General features: G+C 41.3%; 1 protein-coding gene across 2 annotated transcripts in view; it reads left to right on the forward strand.

The window, feature by feature from the left end:
• Window positions 1–23,435, forward strand: part of LSAMP (limbic system associated membrane protein) — a 1,850,461-nt gene that overhangs the window by 1,541,807 nt on the left and 285,219 nt on the right. For both annotated transcript variants that reach the window (XM_077341931.1, XM_077341930.1), the window contains one exon: window positions 8,017–8,249. In XM_077341931.1, the coding sequence (XP_077198046.1) occupies window positions 8,017–8,249 (233 nt within the window). The remainder of the gene's footprint in view (window positions 1–8,016; window positions 8,250–23,435) is intronic.

Here is a 23,435-nt window from a genome sequence, read left to right on the forward strand (position 1 = left end):
AATTGGGAGGTTCAGACTCAGCCAAGGAATTATAGGAATTTGGGAGAGAAGCTAGTTTCATGAAATTTCTCAGATTATACTTCTGCATCTTCTACACTGTCGCTGATTTCTGTCTAACTTTCAGCCCACTCGGATCAAGAACCTGAGGGAATTTCAAGGGATTCTAAGGGAGTTTGGATCAATCTAGCTGAAGGTCTTCCTGCTCAGGGTATTGACTCTCTAACATAGATTCAAGTGTCCATTTTCATAGACAAGAGCAGATGCTCTGAATATGGGGAGCCTGCAAACAAAGCCCCATCTCTTTTACGGAAAGCAATGGTCTAACTTTGTTGCCGCTCCTGCCGCTCCTGACAATGAAGTTGGTTTTCATAGCTTGTCATGATTTCCAGCCAAATGATTCTTCTTGACAGGACACACATCTGTTTGCCAACGGCAGGGAGTGGGGAAAAACTGGGGGTGGACGAAAAACAATTGGCTGGAACATTAGAAACAACATGGAATTGCTGCTGGTACATCACACTGAGAAATTAATGCACTTTGTACAAGCATTTCGATGGGAGAAGAGACAGAATAGTATAAGATGCAAAATCACAAGAATGTTGAGGGAAAAACATATGACTCATTTGGGCTTGGGGGAAGGCTGAATAGATAAACAGGTACGGTAATATGGCCTGCAGTTTTACTAACCCTGTTTAGTTAAGTGGTTCTCAATTATTTGTAACTGGAGCCCAACAAACCACTCTTTTCTAACATCAGTACCAGCTGTGGGTTACAGGCCATAAAAACATGCATTATAAATACTTTAAGACATATTCCTCCTTCTGTAACTAGGTACATGATTCCATCCTAAGCACCCTTCTGTGCCCATTGGGTTTAGAAGGGTTGAATTCTGCTTAGGTCAGAGAACAATAGAACATAGGGTGGATATCTTAGGTCAGACCAACGCTGTTTTTAATCCTGCATCCTGTTTCACACAGTGGCCAAATACATGGCTCCAGAAGTCCTTCAAGCTGGGCATGGAGGACAAAACCTTCTCCTGTTATCCCCCCACCCCCCGGTGCTTCCACCACAAAATTACTAGTTTCAGATAGTACAAGTGTCTTATTGATCTATCATGTTTTTATTAGACCTTTCCTTCAATAAGCCCTGTGGAGAGTATGTGTTTCTACCCACCTCCATTTCATCCAGGTCGACAGGTTAACTATATGTCTAATTATGGCTGTCATCGTTGGAATTAAGTTTTGTTATGATTAATGAAACTGTGTTCTAAGGATTGGATCCTGGAACAGATCTAAAGGTGATGAAATTGCCTTTAGCCATGAGGAAATGCAGGATGTAAATAGTTTTATACATATAATTAATTAAAAATGAAAGGATACCTTCTGAGATCATGGACTTGTTCCAAGCAGTGGATGCCTATTCAAAGGTTCCTTTTACATGAAGCAGAATATAGCCTTTGGATCCAGTCCCATGATTTGTGTGATACAACCCCACATGATGAATCACATCAATATCCTTTCTCCTGGCAGGGTTCCAGTTAGATGAGAAGTCACATAAGCCCTCCCCATAGGGCTGAAATATTCATACACATTTTCCATTTCAGGTTGTACTATGGGAAAGAAGCTCTTGTGTCCCTATGTGTTTGTGGATGAAGGGGATCCTGGCATTGCAGTCCTGAATAGTTTTACATCCTTCTAAGTCCACTGAAGTAATAAGACATATAGAGGGATATAACTGTTTAAAATTACACATTGAGTTGTCCATTTATCCAAAAGGGATGCTCAGAGCTGACTGGCCACTCTCATTCATGGAATTTGGGCTACTTTATTATTCAGCTGAACCATTTTTCTAACCCTTATGCATATTTCTGAAGGAGTAAACCCCACTCAACACAGTAGAGATTACTTCCAGCTAGACAAACACGGGTTTACACTTTAATTAAGACTGTATAAAACGCATTTGACCTGGGAAAGAAATTAGTCTGTTATGGCTATCGGTAGCCTTTAATTAGGTTGCCAATTACATTGTTCAACTTTAATTGCAATTGTGTTTATTGATTATTAACAAACATTTATAACTTTATAATATTTGATAGGTGTTATGCAGTGGCTGTCTGAATATCATGTAAATTACAAGCTCTGTTAATATTGAATTAACACTTATTACCCTATCTGATTATCATTATATAAATCTTGATTAAGGTGTGATCATAAGGTCAAGTGTCACAGTGGTTTATGGGTATGAAATTCACATCTGTTGATTGAAATTTTTTTTCTCTGAAAAGAGTATCACAAACCCATTCGTTTAAGAAACAAAGCAGCAGGATGTAAACAGAAATTAATGAAATCTATGCAAGCACTTTGAATCCAAATTTCCTGGGCTTTCTCTGCCCCCCTCCCCCATTTATGTGAAATAGCACATATGTAATAGGGTCAGCTTTCCTTTGTAGACATGTTTCCACGTGGCTGTGGAGCACTGGGTCTTCTGAAGTTAGAGTGAAAAATACTGACAGTGGTATGGTTATGTTATGTACCTGAGACAAACAGGTTCCAGATGAGAAGGATGCCTTCTGGTTTGTCCAGCATCACAGGAGTATCACAGCTGCCATGAGTCTCTGGGGAGTGGTGGAGTATAAATCCAAAAATAAATAAATAAAATAAGGAGTCAGTGTGATGCAGACGTCAGAGTGTGGCTCTGGGGAAACCTGGGTTCACGTTTGAATGAGTGAAGGCTCCCTAATTTGTTTCTTTTTTCAAAAAAAAAAATTCTGTGTGAATTATATTTCTGATATTTTTGTCAAAAGTTTTGGTTTTTGCTGTATTCAGTTGGTGCTGCATATACATATATGCAATTTTAATAATGTACAGTGTACATTATTTTTGCTGACTTATTAACACAAAAATGTAATGTGCATTTTGTTTGTTTGTTTGCCTTCTGTATTGTCCCATCCCCTTTTCCCTCAGGGGAGGGAAATATGTACCGTATTTGCCGGTGTATAAGACGACCGGGCATATAAGACGACCCCCAACATTTCCTCTCAAAATATAGAGTTGTTACATGACAGTACCTGTCATTGTCACCATTGTAGGGCCACAGCGCAACCGCAGTGCCTCCGGCCCGCCCCTGCATCTCCCTGTGACCAGCACTAGTGCGCAAGTGTGCATGTGTGAGCTCTGCATACACAAGGGGCGGGCCAGAGCATCGCTGCTTCCCACCGAGCAGAACGGGCCGGTCACGTCGAAAAGGCTGGCACCCCTGTCTCGCTGCTGATGCTCTCCGCAGCCATGCTGATGACCGACCACACGATACTGGATGGAATATAGAATGAAGTGGGCGGGCATCGGGAGGCCACTATGGCCAGCTATGTCTATCCCAACTGAAGTGCACCCGGCGTATAGGACAACCCCCCCCCCACTTGGAGGCATGTTTTTCAGGGGGGGGGGAAGTAGTCTTATACGCCAGCAAATACTGTATGTATGTATGTATGGGTGTGTAGCATCTTCCCAGTTTCCTTTCACATCTTGTCGTGCTTTGGGGACAGAATTAAGCCCAGAATAATGTGGATATAGGCTTATTGGGGGGTGGACCCAAACAAGATAGGAAGGTCAAGAGAATGTTACTAAAAAATATGGTTTTGTGATCTTAATATATGGATCAGACCAGCATCCTGAGGTCTAAAATGTCTTAATTTCTCCAAAGAAACTGTTTGAGTCTGTACTGTCAAACTGTTTTTATTATCTTTAAACTCCAAACTTCATTCTTTTCCTCTAAAAGTACACTTGTGTGAATGGAGCTGACAAAAGGTGAGAGAGTGACACAGCCCTGGAGACCAGAAGCTTTTATTTAGTTAAACAGAAGGAGAAATATAGAAGCAACTGAAATGTCGCTTCATATTCAGGTCATCATTTAAAAAAAAACCCCGAAAGCTCTTTTTTGAACTAGGTTGTGAAGCTCTTCTTTAGTCATGGAGCAACAAAAATTAAAACAAAAATAGATGTTATAGATTTGCACATGAATGGCCACCTGGTTGAATTTGCTGCTCTTCATAAGGAAGATAAGATAATAGATCAGTCTCTTTTGGTTACAAAAAAAACTTAATCAGAGAAAAAGGCATGGTTAGGCCATCCAAAGACCAAATAGGAAAAAAAAAATGAAGCATGATAAAATATAATGAGGGTATAGTGTTTCCAGTCACTTTCCAGAATTCCTGTAAGATTGAACCAAGTTGATCTCACTTTAAGAGTTGCATATAATAACAGCCACATGGGGACCATCAGAAACATAACAAAACAAAATAGAACTGCCCCTGAGGTTATAATTTACTAATTTCATATTGTCAGTATCATGAATATGTACAAATTTTAAAGAGAAAATTATAGGATACAGTAAGCCAGAAATTCAGTACTGAAATTCATTTTTCACAGATGAACTTTGAACAACCTTTCAATATCAGTGAATCCCATAAGTCTGTCTTTCAAGATTACACTGTGACTGACACATACACATACACACACAGGGAGACTGCAAATGGCTCAATAGAAAATCTGCCAGAGGAGAAGACTTGTAAGCTTTAGATGAGTTGACTTTAAAATTTTCTTAGAAGTCTGTTTGTAATAGAAGTCTGTTGGGAATCCCTTGAATTTATTGATGTATATATTTATTCCCTGCATGTTATGATGTGGGCAGTATCAAATGACTGCACTATAATCTATCCCGTTTGCTTATTCCAATAAAAATACATTATACAAAGGCACATGAATTTTGCTTTAGGCTCATGATGTTGCTTAATATCAGAGTAGAATGGTTCAGAAAAGTAAACTGCAGGGTTCTGTCAAGAGACTCGTGAATCAAGTGAATCAGTGAATTATAGGAAATAGTGATAGTGATGAGCCTGATGAGGATCAATAAACTTTAACTGGTTCTAAAGCATGAAGTCTGGCAAGAATGATGTATCTTCTCATGTCTCTGAGGCTAAATTAGTTGTAAAGGCATGTTACCCAGGAAATCTTTTGGAAAATTCTTTGTGTTGGTACCTGTTTGCATTGCCCTTGGACTGACTTAGGGTCAGCAAGAGTAAGGAAAAACAAATGGAGCAATGTCAATTCTGGTGGATACCCAGAAGTAACATTGTATGAATACAAGGTGACCCTCTAAGATCTGGACAAAACTCTTTGGTTACATTGGCATCACTCCAGCAACATGACAATATTTCCAGTATTCACCAGAAATGGTATTGTAATGCCAACTTGGCAGCATTGTCCCATCTTCCCATCCATGTTGTGAGCCATTGGCTGCTAAGCCCACTAGACTTAACTGCTCAGTCTGGTGCTATAGAAGTATGTGGACACTGTTAAAAGAGAGAGAGACAGAGAGACAGAGACAGAGACAGAGATAGATAAATTTTATGCTAGTAGTGGTTCTCTGTACCACATAAACCTCCACTATCTTGGACATGCTATTCAAAGAGAGGGAAAGTAATCTGTTGGCAAGTGGCTATTCTTCCAGGGATGTTCAAGGCAGTAAAACTCTCCTCGTGGTGAATGGGTGATGGGCAGCAGGAAACATAGAGAGAGGGACTCAGAACTTGAAAGGGATGCTGGGAGTCCTGACACTCTCAGTGGACAATTCCGTATACAGGTCAGGTGGTGCTGGTGAATTACCGGGGGGGGGGGGGCTCTCCAGGCGTTGGGAAAAGCCTTCGCATAAACAAGGTAGAACAGGGTCTACAGGCTTGAGCAGTCCCATTCATCCACACAAGCCAATTCATTTCCATGTTGGTGCAACACACTTGCTGGTGTTCCTTGGCCTTTCTTGTTTTCTAATGTACATTACATCCTTTGTATAGTGCCTATATCATCTCTGCACAATGCCTACGTGTAACATATTGTTTAGAAGTTAAGGAAGCAGCAGAATAGCAGTATTAATAGATAAGGAGAAAATACAGTGCTTATTTTATTGATTGATGTCCCTTGTAGAAAGTACTATCAAGTTGCAGCTGATTTATGGCAACCCCTTAAGAGACAAGGAGAGGTGTTTTGCCATTACTTACCTTGGTGTAGCGACCCTGGACTTCCTCAGTGGTCTTCCATCTAAGTACTAACTAGGCCCAGCCTGGTTTAGTTTTCCACAGCTGGTGATCCTACAGGGGTCGGGGGAATCTTCCAACAGCCCTTGATCCTCTGGCTGCAGATAGAAGCCAGGACATCCTTCCCTTTGCCTCTGTTTTCACAAAGCAACATAGTACATATCCTCTTTGATTTGTCTTATCCTTTGGGTTTAGACTGGGCTTGACTTTGTGTGAGCTTCTTTCTGTTTTTGCATAAAGAGACTGAATGACTAATGTAGCCAGAGAGAGCTGTCAGTCCATCTTCCTGCTAGCAGACACCCTACTGCTACCGACAGCTGTTGCAACTGAGGGCCTGCCAGGTGGCAGACCATACTGTGACTCTGTGTGTGTGCTGCTTCCCTACCTCACCTCCCTCCTCTCACCTGTGTCACCTGGTTTTCTGAGGCTATTAAGCAAACTGTATGGGGTTGGTGAAATCTGAGCATAATTCCTGGACGGTGGAGGCAGCATACACAGTGGAGGCAGCTCTGATGTTGGCTCAGGGGCAGACACCATCTATTTTTCAGGAAAGGTTAACAGCTGTCTAGAACTGGGGAAATATGCAGATAGAACACATTTTTAATGCCAAAAAGAGGCTGTGGTAGCCAGTCATGGAGAGCAGTTGTACGGGGTAACAGATGTTGTCTCATAACAATTTTTAAAGAAAAAATATATAGTTCACAACCCTGACCTCTCATTCCACTGACTGGAAGGTGACAGGAATATTTTAAGTCTGCTGTGCATCCTGCATTTGGGTACATTTGAGGGGAAAAACAAAATATTATACTATGTGAGGATAGCATGGGCAGTTTCCGAAGGGAAATTGTAGGTAGGAGAACAGTTATATAAGTTCAAGGAGAACAGTGACTTGGATCTCCTTTTAAGTGGGGGGGAAATAGGGCCAGTGCAGATCATTTTAAGGTATAAAGATCAAATGGAGTATATTTTAATGGATCCTTTAAAGGCTAATAGCCTTATGTAGGCAATAACATACATAACTGAGAGTGGCATGATTCATTTTAGGTAATTGTGCCAAACCGCACATGCTAGTGTAGCTACCCTGTGAGGGAGCTGTCCTCATTGGGTTGGGGAAGAGGAGCTTAATTCCTTCCTACTTACGTAATGTTACCAATTGGAAATGTTCACTCTTTCTAGAACTGTATTAAAGTCCTAGCAAGGAACTAAGAGAGGTGCCTGCATTGTTCCTGGTCTTGTTTACAAAATTCATATCCTGTCTTCCTGCCCTAATAAGGGCCACCAAGGTGGCTAACAATTTAAAACAGGGGTAGTCAAACTGCGGCCCTCCAGATGTCCATGGACTACAATTCCCAGGAGCCCCTGCCAGCATTCGCTGGCAGGGGCTTCTGGGAATTGTAGTCCATGGACATCTGGAGGGCCGCAGTTTGACTACCCCTGATTTAAAAGAATATGGGGGGGGGGGGAGTTCACATGTCAGGTACTAAAATGACCCATGATATAGCATTTTCAGACAAAATGAGAGAGCCAAAACCCAGTTTCTCAGTTCTAGCCCATTTCATTTACCCACAACTGCTGCATTTTAGACCACAGATGGACATTAGAAGTTCCAGTCACATAATTCCATCAAAACATGTATTTCTGGCATGGATAGTGAATTGGGCTGAGAGCTGTGAAGCTAGAATCTGTCCCACCTCTGTGTGGACACTACTCAATGGGCAAGTTACCCTCAGCTTCAGATCTATATCTGACACAGGAATAGTAAGCGCTGGAAGTGAAGACAACCATGGAAATGTTTTTTTTTAAAGAAACATACATAAAAAGACAGCAACATGAATGATGATGGAAATGGATTGCAAACATGGGAGAGTGTTATCAAAAACTAATTGGATTTTTAAAAAAGATACCAAACTCTCCTTTCTCATCTTATGCAGGTGTTTTATAGAAGACAAAAGCTCCAAGGTGGCCTGGTTAAATCGCTCAGGCATCATTTTTGCTGGTCAAGACAAATGGTCACTGGACCCCCGGGTAGAGCTTGAGAAACGCACTCCTCTGGAATACAGCCTCCGAATCCAGAAAGTGGATGTCTATGATGAGGGATCATACACATGCTCAGTGCAAACGCTGCATCATCCCAAGACTTCCCAGGTTTATTTGATCGTTCAAGGTAAGAAATGGTTTCTGGAAGGGGAGCAGAGTTTGGGGTGGACAGTAGCACTCACCAGAGGTCCTATGATGTTGGTGGCCAGTTAGTAAAATTTAAAATATGGGATATATATAGACTCACAGTACACTCTTTGAAGTCCATTGAAATCTTAGGAGGTGTAACTCTTATTTCAGATTATATGGTTATGAACTTACATGTAGCAGTTGAACGTGTGGCATCAAATCAGAGCACCGTCCTGAAGAAACCATGTATTTAATCTATGATGGAAAATCTTAACTGTAAAGCAAATCTAGCTCTTTGCAAATTGTTTTTCTTTACCAGAAGAAAGCTTGCATTTACAGAAGCCTTTCTCCACTTTTTACCATTGAGACACCCCTAAAACAGTCTTCAGGCTTTAAGAAACCCAAGAAATGGTGCAATCATGCAGAATATGGTTGGGAAAAGATACCAAACTCTCCTTTCTCATCTTATGAAGGTGTTTAATAGAAAACAAAAGCTCCAAGGTGGCCTTGTTAAATCGCTCAGGCATCATTTTTGCTGGTTAAGACAAATGGTCACCCACCCTTCCCTTTCCACCCCCTCCAGGTCCATCATTGGGCATTATATATATAATAATAATAATAATTATATATATATATATATATATATATATATATATATATATATATATATATATATATATATATATATATATATATATATATATATATATATATATATATATATATATATATATATATATATATATATATATATATATATATATATATATATATAAAATTAACTTCCACCCATTCGGAAAAGCCTTCCAGGGCCATCAAGAAACCCCAGGTTTTTATGAAACCCAGGTTGAGAAAGCCTGAATTACTGTTTGGAATGACACTCCCTCAAACACTGGAAATATCCATCAAACATTTTCCTTCCAAAGTTCCATGGAGCACAAACTTTGTACACAATATTTTATGGGGATTTTGAAAAGCAGTTTTAGGACATCAGATGTTCTTCACATAAGACTTCTAGATAAGCTCTAAATTCATTTGTTCTTTAAAGTTGGGCTTCATTAAGCACAGATCTGAAGTTCACGTGAATTAGGGTTCACCTCAAATGAAAAACAGCTATGTATTTTTATCTCCTAATAAACTAGTGTTGAGGACTCGGTGTTGATTTGCAGTTGTGATGCAAACTTCCTGCTTTTTGCCTCAGATATTGATCACTGGTTTTCCTCTTGGTGTCCTTGATTAGTCAGATGTGCCTAGTATAAATGATAGCAATTCTTGAGTAATGATTGAAGCGAGGCAGTTTAACTATATTTCTTTAATGCCGTGAACTCATTAATTAATTTATTTCATTTTAAAATGTCAAGTGTAAAAATAACACTTATCCTGAACTTTAGTTATTTGAGACAAGTCACTAAATGCACATTCTACTTACATCCTCCGTGCCAAATCACTTGGAAACAGTTTTCCTCCACACAAAAGAGACAAAGTTCAAGATCAGAAGCCGTCTTTGCTGTCTCAGCCAAGTCCCCAGAGTAATTGCCAAAATTCACAGGGATGTGGTCAGACTGGGCCAGGAGCACAGCTCAGCGGTTGAGCAGAAACTTAGCATGCAGAGGATCAGTTGCTAGCATCTCCTGTTTAAATAATCTCAGGTAACAGGGCTCAATTAGTCTGTTGATATGTCAAGGTCAGGATTGTCTGTTCTGTCCAGCAGTGGCTCTTCAAGATGTCTTTAATGTCATCTACTACCTGAGTCCTTTGACTGGTGACAGAACCTGGGGCCTTCTACATGCAAGGCTCTGCTGAGGGCCCATATTCAGCCTGTGCTGAAGCAGCTGCATTGGTTGCTGGTTGCTGCCCAGATCTGGTTCAAGGTTTTGGTGCTTACCTTTAAGGCCCTATGCAGTCTGGGTCCCACATACCTGAGGGACCACCTTTCACCCTATGCCCCCTGCAGAACTTTACGCTATGCAGGTGCAAATCTGCTGGTCGTACCCGGCCCATGGAGGCATGCTTGGCCTCAACCATAGCCAGGGCCTTTTTGGTCCTGGCCCCAACCTGGTGGAATGAGCTCCCAAAAGAGCTACAGGCCCTGCGGGAGCTTTCAGCATTCCGCAGGGCCTGCAAGATGAAGCTCTTCCGCCAGGTCCATGGTTGAGGCCAGCGCGCCAAGGAAGATCTGACCCCTCTTTGGAACCATCGGCAGTTTATGACATCCCCCTAAGTTTACCCCGGAGGTAGTGGGGGCACTTTTATCATTGCAGTACATCTTGGGTTTGTAGATTATGTTTTTATAAATTTTTACGGGTGTTTTTAGGAGGTGGGGTTATGTATTATACTCTGTAACCCGCCACGAGCCTTCAGGAGTGACAGGATAAAAATCCAACAAATCCTTATCCATGGTTCCTCTATATATTTGTGAAACAGCCTAGGGGTTGGAACGTGTCTGGCTGTCCAAGTTGGAATAGGGCCAATGGGCCCTGCCCCTACAGCTCCCACCTTCTGTCCTTGGACTCTAGCCTCTTTGCTCTCAGATGCACCTCAGTGCCTGGAACCAGCAGCAAGTAAGGGGAGAGGGCCCTGGGCAAAGGGTCACGGTGGAGGGCTTGCTGACGAGGGCCTCTTGCCTGCTGGGTTGGGCCTGCTAACGAGGGCCTCCCGGCTTGCTGACTGCCTGCTAAGGAGCTCTGTCCCGGGCCTACCAGCTCCTGCCTGCCACACTTGATCCGCCTGTGAGCTGTGGCCCAAAGCCACCTTAAGCTGCCTGGCCAGGGGTCAGGGGAGGGGGCTCTTTCAAGGCCTGTTCTTAGGAACAGGCTTTGCAGCTAGTAAATAAATAAATAAATAAAATGCAAAGCAGATGCTCTGTCTCTGAACACAGCCACCCACCCGAAGTTGGAGGATTGGAGAGCTACTGACAATCAAAGTAGACAGTTTTAGGCTAGCACGATGGAATTTTGACATGAGATGACACAAGGAAGTGAATAAAGGATAATTCAAAAAGTACTTATGCAGAATGTCCTCATTGTAGCCCTCTTAATGCCTTAATCACCTGCTCACCCCAACACTTCTAGTTGGTTGGATGAAAATGGAAATTTATCTGTCAAGAAAACATACAATGTCTGTAAAGAGGGGAGATTATATTATAAGATTTGCTGATCCGAGAGGAAAGGGTGCATATGAATGTTTTAATTAATAAATGAATAAAATAGAGTGTTTATTTGCCAGGGTCACACAAATTGGAAAGCTACTGCCATTCAAGTCTACATTGTATACTGCATTCAGAATTTTCACAGGTAGTCAGTAAAGATCTTAGAGTATGCCAGCATATGGCATAGCATCCTAAGTACCTGATCATCTGCCATTCAAGTTCTTATATCTAAATCAGTTCTGAATATTAATTTGCACATATGGTGGTTATTTTATCTTTTGGAAAGGCTATTGGAGTCATTACAATAAAGTTAGCTAGCTGGAAGTGGAATGATGTTCTGGACAAGAAGGAAAAGGGAACATAAGAAGAGCTTGTCAGATCATACCAGCGGTTCATCTACAAAATTGTGTTTGTTTTGTATAAAGCTGAAAAAATATGCATTTTAATGCCTATTCATATACATGTTACATGCATTTTTTCCTATATAACTGATTTATTTTACATACACACACACACACTCATGTGAATGACTGAGTGCTCAACTCCTTGGGCCCATGCCTCCATTATGTAAATGTCTTAGTGAAACAGTTAAAATCTACACTTTTACAAACAGGCACATAGAAATAGCTGCTAACATCTCCTTGCATTCTAGTACTCATGATCAATGGCCTTCCTATCTCCACTAGCTGTGCAAGGCGCAACAGGGATGAGGTAAAGAAGTGACAGACATTACAAATGAGGAAATTTTATTTTAATGTCCTGTTATTATGCAGCTCAGTAAAAGATGACAGAAATGGGTGAGATTTAATCCACTCTGGAAGACAATTCAACAACAACAACACATACATATATGGGGCAAGCCCCAATTACATTTTTCTAGCTTCAGCTCATGTGAAGGTATATGTTTCAAATCTGTTGATTTATCTGTATTATTATCACAAACATCTGAATGATGGCAAAGCCTGACTATGAGAAAAGTTCCCTTCTTTTAATCTACCGGGTCTTTTAAACTGACAAATACAGGTAACATCGTTCTGAGTTAGTTTTATTCCATATGGATAATTCCTACAACTCCTGAAATATAAATGACTGGTTTCTGATTCATTTGATAACCTCAACATTTTTATTTACTTAACCAGTTTTGTGACTGCTCTAAAAAAATGTCCCCAGGGTGTTGTAGAAAACAAATTTATGCTTAAAGTTCAAATAATCTTAAACCATTATCTAAAATGCAATAAAACTACATGAGCAATCAGCAGAAGGCAATAAAAAAACAGCAGGCAAATGAAAAATCGAGGGCAAATGAAAAACAAACAAACAATAGAACCTTACCTGTTGCTTAAGTCCTGGGAAAATCAAATTAATCTTTACTTGGCACCCGAAAAGGTTTTGAGTAAACAAATAGGAGGGAGTTTCATAGAAGAGATATAGGGTTGTCATGTTCCCACTCAATTGGGCAGTGGGAGGAAAATGGTGTGTGACTGGCATCCCAAGAGTGATGATGCAACTTATAGTATGACCCAAAAGTGACTTCATCAAATTTGGTGATGCTCTAGCACCAGTGACAGGGTGTTGCTGCCACATGATGACATCAGTACCACGTCACTCCAAAGTTACATCATAACATCAGGGTTGCCAGTCATGCTTCCCCCACAATGTGTCCCCACCTCCCCCATCTCATAATCTTAATGGAACCCCGCACCATGAATACCCCCACCCCAGTGGGCTCATCCTCTTCCCTTCAGAAGGGGGGATGCATGTGGAGGAGGACCTTAACTGTCCATCAGGAATACCCTTGTATCAGGCCTTCCTTATCTATTTAAACATTTCTATTCTTCCTTATCTCCTCCGACTCAAAGCAGCTAATAACACAACATTCAGATTATAGGGACACAAAATATACCAGTCCAGTTAGTAAGATACAGATTAAACATAGGTTGCCAAACACTAAGTGGGATTTGGAGATAGCCCCAGAGATCATAGAGGAAATGGCTGCTTTTTAGGGTGAACTCTATGAGCCTCTTGTGTTGCAGAGTGGTAAGGCAACAGACATGCAGATTGAAACTCTGCCCATGAGGCTGGGAGTTCAATCCCAGCAGCTGGCTCAAGGTTGAATCAGCCTTCCATCTTTTCAAGGTCGGTAAAATGAGTACCCAGCTTGCTGGGGAGTAAATGGTAATGACTGGGGAAGGCACTGGCAAACCACCCTGTATTAAGTCTGCCATGAAAAAGCTAGAGGGCGTCACCCCAAGGGTCAGACATGACCCAGTGCTTGCATACACAGGGCATACCTTTATCTTTTACTATGACATTTTACCCCCACTGAACCCCTTATCCTTGTCCTCATGAGAGTGCACCCCCAAATAATTTCCTAGTTTGAAAGTGGCAGCCCTAACTGAAATTACATTTTTAAAAAATGAAGGTTATTTTTGTTTTTTATTTGATTAACAACATATAAAAACCAGTACATGCATATTTAAAACTATTGCTCATTAAAATCTAATTTCAATTTAAATGCAGGGTCTGAAGATCTTCTGAGAAACCACTCTGGTAGACTGTTCCAAAGGGGTGGGCCCACTGTAGAAGCAGTCTGCAACTGAAATCTAAATGTATGGGCAGAGCTAAGGGCTCATCATAAGAAGAAGGTTGTCTGGAGAACTCAGCTGGTGCATGGAAATATACTGGGAGATGCAGTTGAGTAAATATAAGGGTCAGGTAATAACTGGTGCTTTTAATAGAGCCCAAAACAGATAGGTAACCAGTGCCATCGATGCATCAATGGAATTATGTGTTCTGAGCAGCTGACCCCAGAGGTGAGCTTTGCTGCAAAATTTTGTACCAAATGAAGCTATTCAGGATTTCCAATGTAAGAGGCAGTGTGTTGAATTTTCTCGAAACTAATTGGAAGCTCATTAAGTTCTTTGAGAACAAGTGAAATATATCACTGGAAACTTGATAGGATTTTGTAATGTGTATGTGAAATGTCAAAGCAACAGAAAGTTGGATACTCGTTTGGATACTAGAATAAGCTAATAGTGGGAGGCTGAATTGGTATGAAATGTTACACGCTGGATTTTTCTTTTCAGTAATTAAGACACACATTCTATGTACTGGTTAAAGTGCTGGATTGATCTGGGAGATGTGGGTTCAAATCCCTGTACAACTCGTTCATCCATTGACTATCTCAGCTTAATCAACTTCACAGGGCTTTTATGAGAACAAAGTAGGTTAAGATGTTCTTATGTGTGTGTGTCATATTAGAAGAATGCTGACATAAAATAGAAAATTGTTTGGGTGTTGTATTTTCTAACTCTTTTGTACAGGCTGCTCCAAATTTAAGAGAATCAGAATACAAACATTTAAGATGGTATGTTCTTTGTAAAACTCTGAGGACAAAGTAGCACAGCTAAATGTGCTATGGGCTCAGTTGTAGAGCATCTGCTTGGTGCAGAAGGTCCCAGGTTCAATCCTTGACATCTGCAACTAAAAGGCTCAGGTAGTAGATGAAGTGAAGGACTTCTAGAGACCCAGGAATGCTGCTGCCAGTTATAACAGAAAGTGTTGCCTACCACTTGGTATGAGTCAGCTTCATAATTTCATGCACTTGGGGCTGGCATGACTACGGACATATTGAGAAGCATATTAGGGCCAACTCACAGGATTTACACAGGTAGCATTTACAGTGTCTTAAACAATTTTGTGTCTGTTAGCACCGATAAGAAAGCTGATAATTTGCAATAACATTTTCACACAGCCAAGCTAACATGTGATAGTGCAGCTAACATGGGATAAACCTAAATTAGCCCTTGGTTGTTTAGAATACGTGCAAAGCTCCGCTGTGTTCTTCACTGCCTGGCACTCCTAGTTCTCTGCTTCGACAGATTTATTCACAGCTTTATTAAAAGAAAACAATAATTGGCAGTGCATGATACACTAGGAATTAAACGCCATAAAAAGGAAGATGAACGTGAAATGGGAGGATTTCTGTAGGCTTTTAGCGACACCTCAGCTGCAGAAGTGCTGGCCTACCAAAGCTTTTCACGATCAAAGTTCCCTTTGAAGACATGTGAATGCAGTCTTTTGTGAAGGATTCTCAGCTCTACTAATAGCAAAGTTAAAATTACCAACAGGATAAAAAGATTTCTTTCCCCTCCCCAACTCCCATCCACACACCACCACCACCACCACCAAGAGGTGGTAACCATTTGGAGGCCACAAGCCAGCAATATTTGGAAGAATTGCAAAATCATACTTCATGATTTTATAAAATATAATCTCGATAAGGATCCAGAAGAAGTCAACTGCAAGATGGCTCACTCAGTTTTTTGTTCTACCTTCGGCAGGTCGTAATGTTGACAAACACCACGTATAAAGACAGGCAATTATATCTTCAGTTGGCAATAACTCTCATATTCCTGTGAGGATTTTAGCTGTACATTTTCCACCCACCCAAATCACAGATACTAGTACTGGCTGTATCTGTGATCACCTGCTTTACAGTTATCTCTGTGTATGTATCCCTGGGGACATTCAAGGCTTCTTTTGTGAGGAAAAAAATTATGATTCACTGCTAAGAATAACAACCAGAGGATCTCTTTCCTAGAGATCTGTTTCTCAGTGAAATTGGGTGACATTGTGGGATTTCTGCTGGTACTAGTGGAATGAATAAATGCTCTTTTCAAGGTCCCAATATGGAGACTCATTTAATATAGTGGATTTCAGCAGGTGGTCAGCTAATCATGTGACATGGCTCAAATAAACAAATCCAGTGATCATTCTCAGTGACATTATTGACCTTTGGAGGAAGCAACACTGGGGAGAAAGAGGAAAGTCCTTCACACCACAGGTCATCTGCTATTCATTCCTTTCTCTAAAAATAAGTTCCTGTAAGGCCTATTATGCACGGCCGCTGAAACGGTGGCATGGAGAATGAGGAGGAGGAAGAAGTGAAGCAAACCAATTATGCACGGGACGGAACACAACGGCGGCAAAACCCAGAGTATCCGATTATGCACACAGATACTCCGGAGCCGCTTCTGGTTGCACTGTGGTTACAGGAAGCTCCACTTTCTTCCGCATCTCGCTAATGTGGCTTTTTCGGCGGCATACGTTGACTCTGCACCCGGTTGCCGCCTGCAGCGTGCATAATTGGTGATTTTAGCCGCTGCCATTCCACCCCGAATGCAGACTTTCCACTCCGTGCATAATGGGCCTAAGTGATGTATGTTTAGCTGACCAAGATAGCTGGAAATAGGACATTTCTAATCTGCGTGCTAGGACTCTTTTTAGTAAAGAAAAAAAAATAGGAACCACACTCTTGTCCTCAGGTTGCAACATAGCTCCATTCCCAGGTAAACCTCACTTGTCTTGGCTAGAAGTCATACCAACTGTACTGGCAACAGTCCAATTTATGTTTTTCCTGTCTGCCTTGTTAGTTTCTTGCCCATCACTGGGTAACTCTAGTGTCTCAGCTTAACTAAAACAGTGAGTGACATACTAACTGGACAGCCCTTTTTTGGGTAATGCCTGACCTTTAGCTTCTCAAGTCTACCGGTTGTCTTGGTCACCTGCACCTGCAATGTATTACATTGCTGAACTGTATTCCTTCCACATGTTCAAAAGTTACCTTCCTATAAAGGTAGGTACCTTCCTAAAGTTACCTTCCTAAGTCATTACTTATTTTCATTTCCTCTCAGGATTTGGTGAGCCATTATTCTTTAATAGATCTTTAAATGCAGAGCAGCACTTTTTTGATCTCTTGTACTTACGTTGATCATTTCTAATGTGTCCATTTATATGCAATATACATTTTATTTATATGAGAGCCAGTTTGGTGTAGTGGTTAGGAGTGTGGACTTCTAATCTGGCATGCTGGGTTCGATTCTGCACTCCCCCACATGCAGCCAGCTGGGTGACCTTGGGCTCACCATGGTGCTGATAAAACTGTTCTGACCAAGCAGTGATATCAGGGCTCTTTCAGCCTCACCTACCTTCGGGTAGAGAAAAGTGGCATATAAGAACCAACTCTTCTTCTTTTACCTCTCCTATGTCTAAGTGATTTTAATATTTCGGAAACTGCTAAGAAGTTGTTTACTCTGTCAGAATATCCAGTGTTGTTCTGGTGATGGTTCTTTTTGGATTATTATATTCTTATTTGCTTCTCAGGATGTTTTAGGTAGACTCCAACTCATTCTGGAATCAGTGTGTGTGTGTATCATTATCATGTCATTATTAGTTTCTTCAACATTTCCAGAATCATCCCTTGATTGTAGCTGAATAATCTTGCTTCCATTTGCATCCAACTGAAGTTGACCGCATTGGCTTGATGTATTTTTATCAACTGCATTAGGATGACTCTAGGTAGCTTGTGCAATCTTTTCCCAGCTAACAAATGGGCAGCTATTAGTGGGTATTTTCAAATTCATGCATGTCAAATGTCTAGAGTATTTGATTCACCATGACAGCAGATCTTCGCTGCTGTATGGAAGGTTCTTCATATACCTAAAATCTGTGTATTAAGATATTAATTCAAAAGGCAGTGCATAACTTATATAATTAAATGCAAAGCAGAAAAATGATGTTAAGACTTAAACACTAAGCACATATACAAGAGTGCTGTCATAGAACATCTGCTTTACTTTCAGAATGTTTTAGGTTCAATCTCTGCTATCTACATTTCAAAGGATCCCATAGCAGCTGGTTTGAAAGATCTCTGCCTGAGATCCCAAAGAGCTGCTGCCAGTCAGAGTAGACAATACAGAAAACATGTTCCACTCTGTATAAGCTTTTGTTCATTGTCCTTGTGTTGACCTTTTAAGGTTCCTGACAGTAAAAGACAGCTTCATTTATTCTGTTGTCTCACTGAAGTCAGTAAACCATAGCAAACGCTCCAGATTTGAAAATGCGTATACGAAAAGCTAAAATATGCAGATGGAATATCTTAGATGGACAGATATGTTATGCTTTTCCAATGGAATTTTTTTTTCACTTAGCAATGCTGGAAGTGTGACCATCATATGCATCTATAGGCACATACACACATATGGACAATTTGTAATTTAATGTCCCCAGAAAAGCCTAGTCTCATCCAATAGGAACAGGCTCGTGGTCCCCGACCCAAACAAAATCATCTGGCCTTGACCAGATCATGTGTAATTCTTATTAGGCAACTGGAATGTTCTCTAACTGAACTTCTGAACCAAACCTAGCCCAAAGGCCAGAAATGAATCAATTGGTTTGGGTTGGCCAAAAAACAAAATGGAAAGGTTTAAATGGTTGCCATGCATTTAAAGGTAACAGCTGTTAAGTATGCCCATCTGCTGTCACCCTGAAATGTTCACATGACTTTCATCCTCCTCCATCAGGGTGCATTTAGCAGCTATAGCTTCCTTTCATATCAATATTGAAGTTAGTTTTTGCCGAAAGAAAGTCTAAGTATTTCCTAAGGGATTCACTTAATAAATTTTCTCCTGTTCATCCTCCTATCCAACAAGTCTTTTCATAGTATTTATAGTAAATACTGTTTTTTTCATTTGCTATAATGGACTTTTTAACCAACGGTTAGCCACCAAGAGAACTTTTGTTAAGTAGAAATGTAAACAGTCTTAAGTTTTTTGTTTAAAAAAAAATAACACTTTGGTGAAACCTAGTTTTTTTTTTTTTTTAAGATACTTTGGTAGAACTAGTTGGCTTCAATTAGTACTACTGCTGCTTTCCAAGTAGATTGTATTCCCAATTTCCATCTTGCCCTAAGAGGTAAGTTAGCCTTTGAAAGCTTATGCCACAGTACTGTTTAAGGGGTTGTTTTCTATCCCTAGAAACAGATGTTCTTGAAAGGTTTGGCAAAAGATTTTACCAACAGAAGTTTCTGGAAATTTAAAGGAGATGATGCCCTTCAAGCTCTATGATTTTGTATGACCTTGTGAAATACTTTGGGAACAAATAGGTACATTCAAAAATAGTGCTAGAATAGTTCCAGTTTTATTATATAGTTATTAAGTGACTCAGTTTTCAGAAGATAGATAAGCAGAAAGCGAAGCGAAAACACAGGAGACTAGACAGATGGTATTTTTCTGTGCTCCACAGTAGGCTGTATGACTTCCAGACATCCTCCTCCCAGAATTTATGATGTAACATTGCAACCTATACCATTCATAAGGAGCAATCAGGAAAATATTTTTTTAAAAAAGGATTCCACCTTATTTTGCATCATTTAGTGTACTTTTGGTGAAGATTAGATTGGTGCCCGGGGCAGATTTGTAAAACTTGCACCAGCAGGGAATTCTATGGTTTTGTAAAATTAATTATGAACAAGGAAGTTCCTAGTTCAAATCTCTTGTTAGGCACAAATTCATTATGCCTGCAGACAAGCCTCTGTCCATCTTTGGGGCTTCTGTGCAGTCCCATGTGGGATGCATGATTGCAAGCCAGGTGCAGATAAGAGCTTCCAAGCTTTTCTGAAGAAGCTTCTATGCTTTGGAGTGCTCACCTTCCCCTCTGTCTAAAGCAGGGGTAGTCAAACTGCGCCCCTCCAGATGTCCATGGACTACAATTCCCAGAAGCCCCTGCCAGCGAATGCCCCTGGTCTAGAGGGATCCCTTTTCCCACCCAAAGGGCCATGTGACAGAGGTGGGGCAAGCACTCCTTCCTTCAGTTCCCTTTGCTACTGTGAGGAGGAGACATGCTTGTATATGCTGCTTAGCAGAGTCTCAAAAATAAGACAATGAGTCTTTTTTCCATGGAGTAATCTGAAGATTTACGACCTACAAGTCAGTAGGATAGCTCTATTTAAGAAATACAGGGAGTGCAGAGCAATAACAGCTTCAAATGCCGATCATTCTTCATGCCTCCTGTGCTTGGGAAAAGGCCATAATATCACCATGTGTCTAGTTGGTAGGCACCTCTGAAAAAGGTTAAAAAGCACCCACAAAGAAATAGTCTGGCCCGATTGGCGTCAAGCCGACAACACTCAGGATCTACTTGGGAATGGGGTCCATTCCCATTCATGATGACATGATAGCACAGTGGGCATCCCTACCAGCCCATGAGATCCAGGCAGGGCTGATGACTCCAATATCACTCTGAGCCCCCCCCCCCCAGTCATGGTACCAATGTATACACTTTAGCAAATGTCAGCAGGAGGCTTGGAGAGTAATTCAATGTCATTTCCTGCTAATACGATCGCTGATCCATCAGCTCCCTTACCTACAGAGGATATGAAGAGCAGATTATCCAAATAGCAAAAGCCTTAGAGCTGGAGTTCAATGCATTGGAGCCTCTACAGGGTTTGACTCCTGACTCCTCCACATGTATCCAGCTGGCTGAACTTGGGCTAGTCACAGTCCTGGCAGTGCTGTTCTCACAGAGCAAGCAGTCTTGTCAGAGCTCTCTCAGCCCCACCTACCTCACAGGAAGTCCATTGTGGAGAGAGGAAGAGACGATGATTGTAAGCGACTTTGAGACTCCTTTGGATAGTGAAAAATGGGGTATAAAAACGAATTTAAAAAAATCCAACCCTATAATGAAGGACCAATACATTCCTGACTCGAACCCTGTGGCACTTCCTTTACTTCAAGGGATTTTGTACATAGCTTTGGCCATCTGGGCTAAACGAGCCTTGGCAGCAGCATTGTCAAAGTAACTAACTAACCTCTGCAGCAGTGGTCCCCAACCTGCGGGCCGCGGCCCGGCGCCGGGCCGCGAAGGCCATGGCGCCGGGCCGCAGCTCCCTCTCCCCGCCCCCCCCCCCCGCAGTAAAAAACTTCCCAGGCTCGGGCGTGGTCCCCGCGGGCGCGGCCCGATGCCCTGCCGGTCCCCAGCCTAATAAAGGTTGGGGACCACTGCTCTACAGAATCAGGGAAGAAGGCTGTGACTTCCTATTTAGACACCCTGAAGCAAACTACATAATATCAGAGTCCTAGCAGTCAAGAGAAGGGCTTGGAGCCATTCAATAAGGGTAGCAGACAACCTGACCAGCTGGGGAAGAAGATCTACAGAGTTATGGGACTGAGAGTGGCTAATTTTACAGTGGTCATAGGCTGCTATCTAATGCTACTGTGGGGAAAATGTTATAGTTTCTTGAATTGTTACCAGAAGATAAACAGAAAGTGCCTAAAATTCTTATTGCAGAGGAGCAAAAATTAAGGAAACAGCAGCTCAATGCTGCAAGACAGGGAGGAGACTGTAATAGCAGATCATATGGATGTATTCATGGTTATGCTTCTCTGCTGAATATGAGAGCAAAACTAGAGGACTTCACATTTGAAGGTCAAGACCCTTTCAGTTACCAAATTAATGTGGTTTTAGAATAAGCTAACAACAAAATTCCTGAGTTTGACCCATTCAACATCTACTCCATTTAAATAAGAGTACTTTCCAAGGCATGCACAAAGATATTCGGAACATTACTGTGCACAGGACTATAGATACCAGTTACCCCCACCTATTAAACAGGGTTCTAGAAGAAGAAGAAGAAGAAGAAGAAGAAGAAGAAGAAGAAGAAGAAGAAGAAGAAGAAGAAGAAGAAGAATTGGTTCTTATATGCCACTTTTCTCTATCCAAAGGAGTCTCAAAGCGGCTTACAGTCACCTTCCCTTTCCTCTCCCCACAACAGACACCCTGTGAGGTGGATGAGGCTGAGAGAGCCCTGATATCACTGGTTGGTCAGAACAGTTTTATAAGTGCTATGTGGGAGCCCAAGGTCACCCAGCTAGTTGCATGTGGGGGAGTGCAGAATCGAACCCAGCATTCCAGATTAGAAGTCTGCACTCCTAATCACTACACCAAACTGGCTCTCTTTTAGGACATTTTACATATAACAACCCCAGTCTAAGAGGCAGGGCAGGCTGTGGGGAAGGAATCTCCCTTAATACCCTATGGACCAACATTCTAGAAGTGCTCCATCATCCTGACTGGAATCAGATGTTTTGGGTGGTTTTTTCTACAAATGGTACCAAGATTACAGTTGATGGCTAGGTATTGTCCATAATAAAAACAGATTACTTTTTGGATTTCAAAACACTGCCTCTGCTTGATGACATTACAGTCTAGTCTTGCAGACCATCCCTTTCCCTTCGAGGAAAGAGTCAGTTTGTTGTAGTGTTTAGGAACTCTGACTTCTAATCAGGCAAGTCAGGTTTCCCTGCACCTCCACGTGCAGCCAGCTGGGTTACCTGGGGCTTGCCACAGCACTGATAAAGCTGTTCTGACCAAGCAGTAATGTCAGGGCTCCCTCAGCCTCACCTACCTCACAGGGTGGCTGTTGTGGGGAGGGAAAAGGAAGGCGATTCTTTGAGACTCCTGGTAGGAAAAGGCAGCATATAAGAACCAACGCTTCTTCTTCTTCCATCTTAAACCTAAAGTCCATAAATAAATACCTGAATGTCCCAAAGTGTATGATGTTATCCATAAAGGAGGTGACAACCACCAATGTGTGGTCTGTCACACTTGATTTAAATCCTGATACATGAGAATAGTAGCAAATACTTGAGGCTCACCTATTCTGGTACCTTCTATAAGTACACAGTGCTCCCCTTTGGAATCACAACCACTCCTAAATTACTTATGAATACATAGCAAAAATTGAAGCTCACTTGAGGTTTCAGGGTTGTACAGTTTGCCCTTTTTTAGCTGATTGGCTTTTCGTTGATGACTCACCAGATAGATTACTTAAGAGTGACCTTTAATTTAGCCTCACATACTATCCAATCAGTGGTTTTTTTGGTAAACTGTAAGAAATCCTGTTTTTCCCCCCTATTCAGTCAGTTTTCATTGGGGCCTCCTTAGATTCCAAAATAGGAAAAGTATACTTGCCCCTTACCAGGGTAAAAACTATGATAGTGCATGTAGAAATTTATTTTTGTCTTGCAATAAGCTGTTAGAATCCTCTGATGATGTCCAAGGGTTGTAGTTAAGATTCTGAAAACTTTAAGCATCATAATATGCATGCACTTTTGTAATAACATTTTTAGAGTGTATGTAGCATTTTACATATTTTGAAATTGCTGTGGTCATTACAACAACCCTGTAAGGGTGGCT

This window comes from Paroedura picta, chromosome 6 (assembly GCF_049243985.1).
Source record: "Paroedura picta isolate Pp20150507F chromosome 6, Ppicta_v3.0, whole genome shotgun sequence".
Classification (NCBI taxonomy): domain Eukaryota; kingdom Metazoa; phylum Chordata; class Lepidosauria; order Squamata; family Gekkonidae; genus Paroedura; species Paroedura picta.